Genomic DNA, 15,647 nt, shown 5'->3' with positions numbered 1-15,647 from the left:
TCTCTCTCTCTCTCTCTCTCTCTCTCTCTCTCATGTTAATATGATGTTAGTTTTTTAATACGAACATGACACAACATCATACTTTTCAGAATAGACACAAACAAAAATTTAAATTTCAATTACGTCACAACTTCTTTTCTTATTTAAATTTCAATTACGTCACAACTTCTTTTCTTGTCGTATATATTTTTATTATACTGTGTCATTGACTAACACCTCTAAAAACAAAACACACAAAAAAAACAGACAAAAAACACAATAACACACTATTTATAGAGAAGCTAATTATTACAATCATAGTATATGTTACAACATTATATGTATACAACCATTATAAAACCACATTATTGCAAGTGATCTTGCATTTTATTTGGACATAGATTTGTAAACACAAAATCACTCCTAATATGATGCCAACTTCTCGTTTTCATTGTTTTCCATGCCCGGTAATATAAACAGGTTGTTTGAGTTTACACGTGAGCAATTTGTACGAATTTGCCCTTGTGTGCCCGTCAATACACTCAATTGCCCCATCTTTATCATTGCATTCACAAAGTCGCGGAAAAACAAGGTTTGGTTGATCGCATAGTTTGTGACGATGCCTCGAGTCCTACTATCCGTATACAAGTCTTGATCTGATGTGAAAAGTCCTTGACGATTCATGAGGTCAACATAATACCTATTATCGAACACATTTGGAGACCGAATGTCCATGAAAGTTGTGTTGTCGGTTACATTTGTTGGACATGTTAATCTTAGATTATTGAAAAAGGTTTGATCCATTGTTGGATCTCGTGTTGGGAAGAGCCGAGGGGTGAAAGAAGTGCAGTGGGCTATCCCAATGGTGTGACCACCAGATAGGGCCACAACATCAGTGGGAGTGAACCCTTTCGTGGAAAGGGAATTTAATATTGTGGTCGTGTTGGCCGTGGGTGGTGGAAGGTTGGCTAGAGTAGCGTTTCTAGTGGCAAAGGTAGTCCCATCACGTCTGCCCAATGGTATACTATAGTTGGGACCGCCCGACTGTATCATTAAGTAAATAATCAAATTAATAAAATTTTTTAATGAGAAAGTAACGAATTTTAAAAAAAAATGTGCTCACTAGGGTCGATATTTTGTACCAAAAATACAGCATCACGAGCAGCAAGGGCAGTCAGATCCGAACAAGAGACTGTGCGGTTGCAAGCATTGTGGACGAGTCTCCGAAGATTTTCTATGATCACGAATGCTTGTGCACGCAAGGACAAGTTGGGTGGTGCATCCTTCTCGCTTGGTCCGCTCGCAGAACCGTCAAGCAACACAGAACCATCACATCCCTAGCAAGTTAAGATCGACTTATTTATATAGAAAAATACATTTCCAAAAATTTATAGCTGAGGTTTTGGAGTATGTTTTTATAAGGTAACCAAGTCCAAAATGTTCTTTAAAATCCCTCAGTGGATCTTATATGATCCCTTCTTATATTGTTGAGATTTAATTTCACTTATATGAAAATGACTGGTTTAGCGAGTTACATGCTTTGGCTTTATAATTAACATTATGTTCATTTTATTGAGTTTTGATCTGAATCCAAATTTCTTTACCTTCATCTGTTGATCTTATGAAAAAAAGAAAAGGGAAGAACCATTGATTAAAACTATAATTCTCTCTTCGGAGTTGTACATATAAACTAAATTAAATTAAGAATAAAAAAATTAAATTAAATATTTTACATTATCAAAACAAGAAAACTATGTATGGTTTCGTCATTGATGTGAGCATTTTCTAAAGACGTTACTTTGTTAGTAGTTAATTAATTAATTATTTATTTATAAATAAATAGAACTGAAAGCTTACTTTGATAGCAAAAGTATTTTATGAATAAATAAAACAAGATTATAAAAACTGCTTACCTTAAAACAAAATAAACCCTTTAATTTATATTTTTTTTCGAGAAATCTGAAAAAAAAATCCTATGGTTAACTGCTTTTCTTTCAATATGGATCCAACTAGTTTTGAGAAAAACATCATTTAATTTGCTCACCTGAACTTTAAAATTATAGGAAAAAGTCTTGATTATTTGAAACAGTTTCCCATCTAATATATAATATTAACTATATGGTATCGGTATGTCAGATTTGGAAGTTGTTGGTTATGCTCGAATTCTTGGATGTAAGGCAGCCTCTCTCCCATTCAAGTATTTGGGGGTTCCGGTGAGAGCAAACATGGGGCTTAAGAGAAATTGGCAACCCATCATTGAACGGATTCAAAACCGATTGTCCTCTTGGAAAGTCAAAAACCTATCCTTCGGAGGTAGACTAACTATTGTAAAGTCAATGCTCGATAGCCTTCCAATTTATTTTTTCTCTTTATTCAAAGCTCCGGCCTCCATTATTGAGCATTTAGAGAAATTACGAAGAGGTTTCCTTTTGGGAGGCAGCGAAGAAAAAAAAACAAAGTCAATTGGGTTGCTTGGAAGGTTGTGTTTGAGCCAAAAGATATGGGGGGGGGGGGGGGGGGGTTAGGGGTTGGATTTTTAATGTCATTAAATTGGGTCCTTCTCATTAAATGGATTTGGAGATATAAAACTGATTCGAGATGTTTACGGAGACAGGTTATATGCGGGATCCATAATCTCTCTAGAAAATCGGTTCCTCGTTTAGCTAAGAAAGCTCTTCCTAGAATTTGGTCCAACATTGTTAAGACACTTTCCTCTTTAGATGATTTGGGAATTCCATTCTCTTCCATGTTTGCCTTCCATGGTAGGTCTGAGTCCGATACTTTATTTTGGCTTGATAATTGGACAGGGAATGGTGAATTTTGCTTATAGATTCCATCTGCTCTTTGAACTTGATAAAAATAAATTTTGTCTTGTTTCCGAAAGATGCAACCCTCATAATATGGATTGGGCTTGGAAAAAATTGCCCAGTAGTCCTCTTGAGATCTCGGAGTTGGAATCTCTAAAGGAAATCGTCGAGTCTTACTCGTTTTCTGATGGGAGTGATTCCTGGAATTCCAAGCTTTCGGCTGATGAATCCTTTTATGTGCATGATTGTAGAACTCTAATCGATTCCAAGGTGACTACTCCGATGTACAACCCGACGAAATGGATTCGGTTGGTGCTACTTAAGGTCATGATGTCCGTTTGGCGTGCTTGCATTGACCGTATTCCCTCTGTTGTTATGCTTTCTCGAATGGATATTAGTCTTCCATCCACCTCCTGTCAATTTTGCGTTTCAGGGATTGATGAGGCTGACCATTTTCTCGTATGGTGTCCCTTCGCCAAATATGTTTTCGGTTGGATCTTTAATTGGTGCAACCTGCCCTTTTAGCAATTTGATTCAGCTGGAGGGATCATCTTGTATACAACATCTTGAAGGAATTGCCCTAAAAAACGTAAGATCTTGCTTGCTATTTTTTCTGGGTACATTTGGTGTATTTGGGAGACAAGAAATGATATAGTCTTTAAGAAGACTCACATTTCCCCTTCTAAGCTGGAAGATATAATTCTCTCAACGATGTTTAGTTTGATTAAAAATAGAGGGAGTTTTGAGAATTGTAATTGGGTAAATTGGTGTTGTTACCCTTTAAACATTTTGTAATGTTTTTTTTTTTTTTTTTTTTTTTTTTTTTGCCCTGCATTATCGCTTGATATGCTATGGTTTTAATAATATTTCCGCGGGTTCCAAAAAAAAAACTAAGTTGGTTTTCATTATTTACAATTTTATGATTAAAACTCTCAACCGATTTTGTCCGATTTAAATAACCAAAATATAAATTTTGCCAATGTTTGTTGTTAATAATTGTATTTAACAAAGTTATGAAAACTAAAGTACCTCAAACAATCTTAAAATATCTTCAAATTATTATTAATAGTCATAAGTATATCAAAGCACGAATGTTTTCCAAAAAGACATTTAAATTTTAAAATGTTTTGTAGATCAACTTTATTTATGAAATATACATTTTAATTTTGTATCTAAGGAAATGTTTAAGATGTTAATATAAATTATGCGATTAATTACTTTAGGTAACTAAATATGAACAAAGCCGATCATTCATTTCCTTTTAAGTCGTTACCCCTAAAAGTAACTAGTAGATCATTTAATAAGGTCCTGTATTATCGGGGTGAACAGGTAATGATAGTTATGTTGATTGTGAAGTGCAACATAGACTTTCCACGTAACATCTTATAAACCACAATATATACCTTGAAAACAAAACATGCAAAATGATATACTTATGTCGATTGTGAAATCTATGTTTTTTTCAGTAAGTGGAATAAACTCAATCCCTTTATATTTCGCTCACGCGCGGGCACAGAGGACGATAAATATGTTACTTTTATAACATTTATAAATTTAGCTTAGGTGTCTTGACACAGATTTTCTGTAATTGAAAAATGTTTGTATTTTTTTTAGAAAATAAAGTTTAGTTTTCGATAAAAACTTTAGATTATATGATTGGTTGAAATCGATGGAGTTTTAACCTTTTGTTTTAGAAATTCAAAAAACTTTCAATAAGAAATGTTTTTTTTTTCTAATTTACATACAATTTAAAAGAAAGAAAAAATTTCATTTTTTTAAAACATAATCATCATATGTTCAAAATTTTCATTTTCATTGAATTTTTTTTATGGAAAATTGAAAAATGTGTCACAACAACATAAATGCACCCTTATCTTTTTAATACTTTTGATAATTATTTGATTTCTATAACACACTCTAAAACTATATAGGTGATTTGTATCACAAATATTTATTTAAGTGTATTGGGATGAAATTGTTGACAAATGAAATCTTAATAAATATTAAATAAGTAAAGATAGTGTAGAGTGAAGGTTCTAAATAACGTGAGTCATGTTGTTGGAGATAAGGTCATAACTAAGTCATGGAAAGCCTAGGCGAATCATGACGTTTTTCAAAACGTGACAATTTAATATACATTAAAAAAGATAAATCATAAAATTATCGAATTATATCAAATATGTCAGGTTTTTAGAAGTAGTATTATCATTTAATATAAATAAAGTTACACACAAACTCAATTGTTTTATGCTCGATAATTAAAAAAAAACGAAAACAAAAAATCAAAAAAACCCCACGCCTTGAAAAAAAAAACCCTTGCAATAACGCGATATGACACACCTTAAAACATTATTTGGATGTCAGGCTTAACAAACCTGTCTTGAACGTTATCATAACGGTTTCACTATGCCTCAAGCTATAGACACCTTGGGGCACGCCTTTTAGAACCATGTGTGGAGTGCAAATTGTTTAATGTTATTTTGATTTGAAGTGTATTGATACTCAGTTGTGAATCCTTGAACAACACGGGTACGAGGCCATTGTCCTTGGAAGCGGAGTCTTAGAGCTTTCAGCTAGGAAATTTTTTATTTAAGTTAATATTGATCTATGAAAAATGATTGAAAATCCGAAATTGTGTTTTCAAACCCGGTTTTGTAATTGCCATGTGACAGTTTTCACGAGTTTTTGAAAAATTTGGTTATTTTCCCCTTTTGTGGTCATCTAATTTGGTTCAACAATCGTAACATTTCACATTGAACCATTGAGTAGTTTTATCTGACTGATTTTCGATTATATCATCGAAATATTTTAATCTAAAAGTGTATAAGGACTCACAAAGAATCCAAGCAATCATAACAAACTTGTCCAAAAGCAGTAAGCAAATCAAATGTTTTGTGAATCGTATGTGATTAATCAGATGAAACATATGACTGTTTGTTTATTTATATTTATGAACGTTTCTTTGCTTATGTTCATATTTATTGATATGGTAATTTCAATGACCATAAATAATTTCGTGGGCCATATGTATACGGAAAATCATGTTTTTAAAAGATACGGAGAACCATATTCGCAAATGAGGAAATTCATCATTTTTCTGTTAACTAGAAGTTAAAGCACGTAGCCAGCAAGTTTAAATCAATCAAATGTTTTCAACTCTATAATTATTATGAGATATATCATGAAGAAAAATCCATAATGAACATGACTAATATTCCTTAATGGGGTCAATAAAAAAAGTCGTACGTTTGGGAATCTATTTTAACATCATAAAACTTACCATCGGAGCAAATGTATAGCAAAAAGAGATATAATCTAACAAGTTGAAGCTAAAAGTAGAAATGGACGACAACCACCCTTTATGGAATTTTATGAAATATCCATCACAACATAACATGCACTCAGCCTTAATTACGATTATCAGATTATGGGTCCTTAAATTTAGATTTTGGATCATTGTATTTATAAATATAACACTCCTTTAAAATAACACCGCTGTTTTTATTTCTTAGATCGACACAAACAATATAACTTTTGTAACATATGCAAATACATAATCTTTATAAATGTTGTATTCACCGTAGTTTAAGTTGTCATAACTCATAACGAGTTTTTTTAGCGGATCTAATGCAAGGTTTTTACTGTTATCTTCCCTTGTTATCTGCATTTTATTTTTTTTACAAAAACGTTGTCTGATTTGAGTATAAGTAGCTAGTGATACATACTCATCACGTTAATTTAATCAATAATGATTCAAATTCAGTCAACTTGATTCGATCATTAGTTATTGAATAGATGAATACAACAGCTATTAGAAAAACTACAATAAAAGTTAAAGAGTTAGAAACATATTCTAGCTAGTCTGAAAGGTCGATCTAGCCGAAGACAATACCATTGAATAGTTTGTTTGTTTTTTTTTTTTTTTTTCTTTTAATAAAACATAGATCGTAATTCATTTCTCAATTACGATCACTTAATCCAAAGTTAAAGCTGAAAAAACGTCCTGAAAAAATCACTTAGATGTATCAAGTATGCATGCGCGGATATGAATATCATGCAAAAAATGAACGTACTTGAACGAAGCAATCATGGAAGTGAAGTCGGAGCAAACCAGCAGCTTGGCCGATGTCGGAGTTGAAAACTGTCTGAAGCTGTGTGCGTACGATGGATTCAAGCTGCGGACAAGTAGTCCGGTAGAATGTATACGACAAGCCCGGCGCAGGTGCCGGAGTTTGAGCTTCTGAAGCTCTCAAGTTACATGATAATAATATAAAAAAGAGTGTTGGTAGGCATGATGCTCTCAAGAAAGTCATAGCCATAGCTACAAGTTTAGGTGACAGTTGAGAATTGTGGCTTTGGGCTGTTGGTTTGTGGCTTGTATTTATAGCCAATTAAGTACTAGATAATAGACATACGTGGTTTTATCTAAGCATATTCCATATTTTTTGTATTTAGTTGACAATGCAAAAAAGATTAAATATATATTTCTTTGAGAAAGTAATATCTTTCTGATTGTTAGTTATTTTCTCAGTGTTTTACTTTTTCCAAAAGAAATTAGAGGATTTCAATTGTAAGTAATAAGACATCCACAAAAAAAAACACAAATAAAAATACCAATTTTACTATATGTCTCACTTGAAGAAGTTGTGGAAACTTTTCTGTTGAAAAAAAGAGGGTAATATTTCCATTTTTGATTTGATTCATTCACTTACAGTAATATGATTTGATTTTTTTCCTTATTTATTTTAATTGAAGAGAGAATCATCATTAGTATATAAAAATCAAATCATATTTATTTTAAATGAATAAATAAAAAAACACAAATAAAAATACCATTTTCCTGGAAAAAAATGGTGGTTATAATTTGTGCAATCGAAACAAGAATCAAGACTCTTGATGAAATATAGCACAAAACCTAACTAAGCACTCAAAAGTCAAAATGTAACTTTTGTTTCAAAGAATCCAAGAACATGTACTTTCTTCACTATCCATTCCTCGTATTCATTTCACATATACATATCTAAAACCCGAGATCATTTACTTTATTCTATAATAACTTTCATACCCTTCACTTTACTTCATGTGGATGGCCCACTTGATGCCAATTCAAGTGTAGCTTCTTTGTAGCTCTGATCCATAACTTGTCATTTTAATACATATGCAATCCCTCCTACTCTCTATTGCATGTTTTCTGCTCTTGGTATTTCCGTAATTATGACCTTTGAACTACGTCTTGTTAAGGGTACATGAAGTTTGAGTCCAGTGTTGTCTACCTACGTGGCTATATAGTTGCAATGATTTCCTGGATAAAACAATTGTAGTAAATAAGGTATGATTTCCTGGATAAAACAATTGTAGTAAATAAGGCGAATGACATCTTGTTTATTACCCGATTGTAGTAAATAAGGGGAATTAAACTTTCATAATAAAAATTCATAATTATTAATGAATCATTTTAAATAAATTATTAATTAAGAGATATATCAAAATTTTAAAGTTATTATAACTTCAAATTTAACATATAATTAGAAAAATGTAAATTTGAATTTTGAAATGAGTTGCCTAATATATCTACATGACACATAACATAATATTAATGAGCAATTGTATTAGAGTCACGTTTGGCAAAAGAAGATTAAAACTATTCATTTATTAGTGAGAAGAGTAAATTACAGATTTGGTGCATGTGGTTTGTTCAAATTCGCATTATTGGTCCAACTTTGGAAAAGTTATCATGACCGGTCCCTATGGTTTGCAATTATTGCACTGGTGGTCCCTGATACAGTTACTATCTTAGAAGTTCTATTAAATTCTATCAAATGACAAAATTGCCCTTTTATTTATCTTTTTCTTTTTTTTTCTTATTTTCTTTAATTTTATTTTCAAACTACAACCAAGTAACATCACCAACTACTATCATCAATACCAACACCACCACATCACCTCGCCACCGACCACAATCACCAATACCAACACCACCACATCACCTCACGACACTACCTACCATTCACCACTACCTCTTATAACTCCAAAACAAAGAGAAAAACTAGAAATCTATACAACCATTAATTACCAAAACCCCTTAAATTAAAAATCATACCACAATAGATACCTAAGGTCGCAAATTTACCACAAAAGTATATAATAAAGAAATAAAAAATCAACAATACATGAACATATGAATCAAATGGTTGATTGTGTCCATCTTGTGCCAACCACATGAGAAAAATCATAAGGTCTATAAATTTGGCAAAAACATTTAACATCAGGAGTAAATAATAATAAATGTTGCTAATTGGGTTTTAGACAAGATTTGTTCATTATTTTCACACATACACATGCAAATATTTAAAGCATATCACAAAAATCCAACTCCAAGTTTTCGATTTAAGATTGAAAAATAACCTTTCTAAACAACATTTATCACGATTAATGGAGTCAATGAGGAGGAAAGCATAGGAAGGGGAGGGGATTATCAGGTGTTGGGGGAGGCAAGACATGAGAGTTGAGGGAATAGGTAAGGATGGTTGGGTTGTGGAAGAGGTGAGGCTGCAAGGGTGGGATTGTGGTGTAGGAATGGAGTAAGATTTATAGTAGGTAATAGTCATTTTCTATGATTACATCATAGTAGTTGGAGTTTTACGGGAGAGAAAAATAAACAAATGGCTGGTTCCACAGAAGACGTAGTCGTAGAGAAAGGTATTGTCGGAGAAGACGCTGTTGTAGAGGAGCTAATCGTCGATGACGAATTAAAAACCAAAATTAGAAACATATGGGGATAGTACATACGCTTTATAGAAAGGAGGGAGGTAACCGGAGGGATGGCGTTGGCATTCAGTGGCAGAATACAGCGAGATGGGGATAGTTAAAGTTGGAGTTTGGCTAGGAGAGAGGGTCGTGAAGAATGGCTATAGATTTATGGTTTTAAATCATCTTCACAAATAGTTTCCAGAAATGGTCCCTAATCTATATAGGTTTTGATCTTTGTTGCCCAAGGGTAAAAAAGTCTTTTAACATTATATTTTACAGAAAAGATAGACAGAATTAACCTTAGGGACCATAGGTATAATTTTTTTAAACCACAAGGATGCAGCATGTCAACTTTTCAAAATTGAACCAAAAGTACAAATATAACCAAACCATACAGACCAGCAAAACTGTAATTTACTCTAATAAAAATAAACCAAAGTATAAATCAAAATCGTGTTTCTTGAAGGGAGCTGATCTGTACACAACAATTATTTTCATCCAGAACACTCTTATGAATATGAATAATTATAACCTTTTTTTATATTTTACTCTTTATCCCTTCCTATTCTAAAAACCTTCCCCACGTATCAGATAATAGATACCAGTACTTCTACATCAGATGCAACCTTTGTTTCCACCATGGCCCACTTTGCTTCGCTGACGATGTCGCCTCCAGCTTACTCCACCATCTTCCTCCGGCTTGCTTCATAGGTACACCCTAATGTATTTATAGTTTCAATTTTGTTTCTAGTTTTGGTCGTTTTCTATAGAAATATGTCTCTTGATCGATTTAGAAAGCACTAAATTGGAATCTTAAACTGATTTGGAATCGTTTGCTATATCATCATAAAATGATTTGGAATTGGTTAATCATGATTTGAGTTTTTGATTGTTCCTTGTATAAGCATGTCCAATGTATCTCTTAGTCAGTTTGCAAAAGTACTAACTTGGAATGTTGATATAATTTGGAATTGTTTCCTCTAGAATTGGTAAATCATGACTCAGTTTTTTGATCGTTCCATGTATAGTGTATCAATGTTTCTACTGTTAAAAAAACTGTATCAATGTTTCTAAATTTTTTAGAGGTTTCTGCATACTTGTGTACCAATTTTTTATAAACAATTTTTTATTATCAATTTTTTTTTATCATCCTGTCTTCAAATCCAAACATCAAAACGTAATGTTGTAACCAAAAGAAAGGAAATTATGATTCTTAGATAAACAAAGAAATAAAAGTACGTTGCTATTATATGCATTTTACTGGGTCTGATTTAGATATTGTCACAGGATCAGAAGAAGGTGGTAGGCATATGGTCATGTTTGAGTGGATTCTTATTAATAAGTTGTCTTTTAATAAAGAGGGGGATAAATTAGTAAAGTGAATAGACTAGGTAAGTCCTTGAGTCTTCCCTAAAATGGTTTTGGTTTTTGTTGGTGTTGCTGTGAAGTTATATCCTTTGTTTAAACTCTTAGCCTTCTCACTTGGGTTGTGGCTTCTTAGATATATTCTTGGCTACTGTTTTTGTTTTCTGGTTGTATTTCTCCTTTGTTTTGATGTACTTTTAATGTTTTTTGAGAAAAATAAAAATAAAACTGAACAATTTTGTCCCTCCTTGGTTAGCATCAGGTCTTTCTTTATCTACTTAAAATGACCAAGTTGGTTTATTTAAGGGGTGTTTGGTATAGAGAAATGGAGTTAATTACATTTATATTGTTTGTTTAGCATTGAAAATGAAGAGTAAGGGAAAAGGAGGTCGGTCAAAATCGCTTGTTGGTAATTCAACAGAAAAACATGCACTTTTAGTGATTACAAAACTTGTGAACCAATCTGTTACCATTTTTGAGCCTATGATTCAATGACCAAAAGGAAGACCTCCAAATACAAAAAAGAAAACAGTAATAACTTCCACGAGACGAGATCATTCAAGATTTTAGTTGGTGGAGTCATCACAAAGACGTAATAAAGTGGATGGTAAAAACATCTTAGTTGATTTAAATGTATATCCGTTAGATACGTAGACATTCCCTTTTGCGCCATCATAGTTTTTTTTTAATTTTTATTTGGATAGTTGTTTGGTTTTCTATTTTGGACTCTTATTTGATAACATTTGTTTGGTAAAAAGTTTCACTACTAGAAAAAAACCCTTTAATGACACGCAAACAATGTATGCATTGATTTACGATACTTATTTTTTGTGTGTTCTAAAATAATGTATACTTTCCAAAATTTGAAGGATAGAGGACACACATTTATGCATGCCCTAAAATTAGTGTCCAACAAAAAAGAATTATAAACAAGGAGGGAACTTATCTTGTGACACCTGTGTTCCGAATTGGTTAAGCTTACTTTTATCAACGGCCAAAGTTGAAGTTTTGAAGGAGACTTTGTGCCATGATGTGGTGTAAGGATGCCCACAACTTGGTAATGGATTGGTGGACTGCGTGGCCACGTCGTGGCGGCTGTTCTGGCCTAAGCTAATGATTCTTTTAGGTTTTGCTTCATATTTAAGCCTATTTGAGCCATTTATAGGTTTCATTTCCAGCCTTTAACACCCTTCACCTCAGAAAACCCTAACCTTCATTCCTTGTTTGATTCTTGACCGTTTTTTGGAACATTTCTTGGCTTGAAGAAGAAGAGGAGAAGAAGAAGAAGAAGAAGGTGTTTTATTAGTGAAGCTTGCAAGGAAGCATCATCATCTCATATTCTATTTGGATCCTTGTAAGTGTCAAAGCTTCCAACTTTATTGTTGTGTATGACTAGATCTAAGTTTTGTCCCATGTTCTTCATGTTTGAGCAAGTTTGGAAGGATGAGACTCATAAAGTTGGAAACTTTATGACTCTCCTAAGTCCCGTGAGTATCATATGTTGTAGATCTAGTTCTTGGTTGAAGATCTTGTCATTTGCTTGAGATTTGGTCTTTCTAGCTCATTTTGACCTAAAATGGATTCTAGACATGTTTTGGATATACATGTATATAAAGCTTTTCAACTTTATGATGGATCTTATAAACCCTTCTGGAGTGATTGGGTTAATGACCTTTTTAGATTAAGGACTTCATAGTTAAGACATTATGTTATATAGCTTTATTTAGACCTAGGGTTGGAGATCTTGATCCCTTTGGGTGGCTTAATGGATAAAGTTGGAAACTTTATCCATTTAGACCATAAAATGGACTAGCTTTGAGCTTTGGAGCTCTTGGAATCAAAGAAATCGACTTAATCTATTAAGTTGCTGGAAACCCAGCGCCCACGAAATGGCCATAGGTTGCCATGACGTGGCGACTGGGAAATGCATGTTTGTTCGATCGAGGGAGGGCCACGATGTGGTGGTTCACTGAATTACACATTGACTGTTGACTTTTGGTATGTATTGAATTTTGGTCAAATTTTTATTTTTAGAAGGTAGACTTAAGGTATACCTTGTGTGGATTGTTATGAGGTGTTTAACACCAATCTTTTGGCGATGAGAACTGTTAGTTGTGGTTGGCGCGACATTGAGCTGGGTTTTTGTCAGCTTTGTGATTTAGATGAGTCTCTTCACTATACTCGTGGGTCGAAGGCACCAATACCAACCCCCTGGATTATGTTTGTAGGATGATAGTTGTCTTTGTGACACTTGCTGATATGTCTATATGTGCTTGATTGTATTTGTGACACATGTTGATATGACTATATGTTTTATTTATATGGGGTTGATATGGACCCGACATAGCTACATGTTGTTATATAGATTCATCATGGACTCGGGTTAAATACGGACCCGACGCTGCCACATGTTGTTATATAGAGTCATTATGGACGCATGGTTGATACGGACCCGACACAACTACATGTTGTTATATATATATATATATATATATATATATATATATATATATATATATATATATATATATAGGTTGTATGTGGTATTTTGGGGAACTCACTAAGTTTTATGTTTACAGTTTCATGTTTATGGTTTCAGGTACTTTTGGTTCTAAAGGGAAGGGCTCGCACGTGACTGCACTGCATCCCCAGAGTTTCGCATTAACTACTTATGATTTTTACTCTAATATTTACATGATGTAATCATTTGATTGATTTTTGGAACAAATTAATTGTATGGCTTATTGTTTTAAAAATGAAAATTTTACTCTGAATTTTTAGGACGTTACATATCTTAAATGTGTGTCCTCTAAAAGGCTTTATATTTTTTTTTGCTCAAACACACATTTCTTATCACCAAAATTGAAGGGACTATTAATTCTAAGGCTTTTTTTGAAGAACACTCACTCACATCTCCCCTTCCACCAGGTATACATCTCTTTCTTTTTTCTCGATTCTATCTTCTAAAAATCAAGCAAGCACAAGAAAGATAAAGACAACACACCATGGAAAACTGTCTTCTACAACAACTAGTTGTCGACCGAACTGAAAAATCATTGAACCATTTCTGTCAACTAACAAAACCTTACCGTTCATGCTTTCCTTCATCGTAAGCGTAAGCCATATGCTTCATCTTCAACGGATCCATTATTCCAGTCGTCGTCACCCACCTTTTCTCTGACTTCACCACCATGAACCTTCGTATGTTAATCTAACATCCTCCTATTTCCCTTTCTTTTAAGATAAAGAAACCCTGTTTTATTTGTTTAAAATCTCTATCACTAGATCAATCTACTTGATTTGAGGGAATTACTCTATAAATTAGCACCACCAGAACCTCTTCACTTGTCATCAGAATCCTAACCTCTAGCCCTTGATTCAACCATAATGATTCCATCGTCAACCAAGAGCACTATATGTTGGTAATTCTTCAACCCCTTTACAATTTAATTGATTTTCGTTTCTGATTTTATATATATACGTGTTAATTTATAGAGAGTAATCAGTCAGCCGAAGCATAGTCTAGTATGAAGATGAAACTTACAGGACTTCTTTGAAATCACTTCATCCTGCTTGGATGCTTGTTTACAGAGAAACCCAAGATAGAAATACTGCTGGTATATATGGATATTCCATTCAAATAATCTTCCAGGAAAGATTCTTTTAAAAGAGCTTCACGTTGTGTTATTTCCATTAACACCCTTCCTCACTTTCCCCCTTAATAAACATATATGTACAAGTGTTATTGGACTCACTAAAAGTGTCTTTTGGTTTTTAATCTATCCATTTCTTACCGCTGTAGGGTATAATTTAACTTTAGTAAGTCTTTTTCTTGCATTTAGGCTTTCATTTTCTATGAGCTTATGCATTGTTACTCATTTTTTTTTCCTTTCATTTGAGGTTGAGCAGATTTTTTGTATTTGTTATGGTGATCCAAAGGAAATAAAGAAGCTTGGACTTTAGTTGAAGCTATCTTAACTATTTTTTTTGCAAACATTATAATTTCCATATATAGGTTAGGGTATTTTGTTAATATCACTTTTGGATAGAATTTTATTTGTTTGACTAGATCCGATGGAAGGGTTATAAACTTGAGGAAGTCACCTAGGAACCTATAGAGGGCATAAGGTTGGGAAATAATGTTAATTATTGTTTTCTTTAATTCATGTTGATTTTTATTAATTTGACTTATATTTCATTTATTTGAATCGGTGATTGTCATGACAAGATAACAGAGTTTGTTGTTAATGATTTCAAATCAAAGCTTGTGCCTTTGTAGGTTTCCAAAGTACTTTACTTTAGGTGAACTACTTCTATATAGTGACACAACATGAACATGATCGAGCAAATTAGTGTCCAATTCAGCTTTTCTTTATCTTTATAGGACCCTGGTTGATCTCAAGCCATGCACGTTATCAGGAGAAGGGTTCTTGTAATTTTGAAGCAAACTACATACAATTAATAATCTCAAATAGCGGAGGCCGTATAGGGGCATGCAAGTGATCTACCCCCACCCCCTCAACTTTTGTAATTTATATATATCACTCCCCTCAGCATGTCTAAATTCATAAACATTACTTCTATCAATTTTCGTAATTGCAGGGGCTGAATGTTGCATACCATTGATCAATATAGAATAGATTTACCTTAAAATAGGGGATCCAACATTGAAACTATTGCTATTTGTCAGCTATCTATCTGACATTTCCTTTACCATTTTTAATATTTTGTTAGCACACTGGTAAA

At 33.1% G+C, this 15,647-nt stretch overlaps 1 protein-coding gene across 1 annotated transcript; it reads right to left on the bottom strand.

Annotated features, from left to right (window-relative positions):
• Positions 1–249: 249 nt before the first annotated feature.
• LOC145057391 (peroxidase 12-like) lies at positions 250–7,145 on the bottom strand. The gene is made up of 3 exons (XM_079005216.1): positions 6,860–7,145; positions 1,122–1,316; positions 250–1,023 (listed from the first exon to the last, which is right to left on the bottom strand). The coding sequence occupies exons 1-3, from the start codon at positions 7,103–7,105 to the stop codon at positions 403–405; spliced, it is 1,062 nt and encodes a 353-aa protein (XP_078861342.1). The 5' UTR covers positions 7,106–7,145; the 3' UTR covers positions 250–402.
• Positions 7,146–15,647: the final 8,502 nt, after the last annotated feature.

This window comes from Lactuca serriola, chromosome 6 (genome assembly GCF_051521515.1).
Source record: "Lactuca serriola cultivar US96UC23 chromosome 6, Lser_US96UC23_V15, whole genome shotgun sequence".
NCBI classification, from domain to species: Eukaryota; Viridiplantae; Streptophyta; class Magnoliopsida; order Asterales; family Asteraceae; genus Lactuca; species Lactuca serriola.
Note: the sequence above shows the minus strand (reverse complement) of the source record. Positions and strands in the feature narration are given on the sequence as shown.

Coding starts and splice junctions, on each gene's coding strand:
- LOC145057391 (XM_079005216.1), bottom strand. CDS start 7,105: ATGGCTATGACTTTCTTGAGAGCATCATGCCTACCAACACTCTTTTTT. Junction 1,317..6,859: donor TCCATGATTGCTTCGTTCAA/GTACGTTCATTT, acceptor TTAACTTGCTAG/GGATGTGATGGTTCTGTGTT. Junction 1,024..1,121: donor CTCGTGATGCTGTATTTTTG/GTACAAAATATC, acceptor TTAATGATACAG/TCGGGCGGTCCCAACTATAG.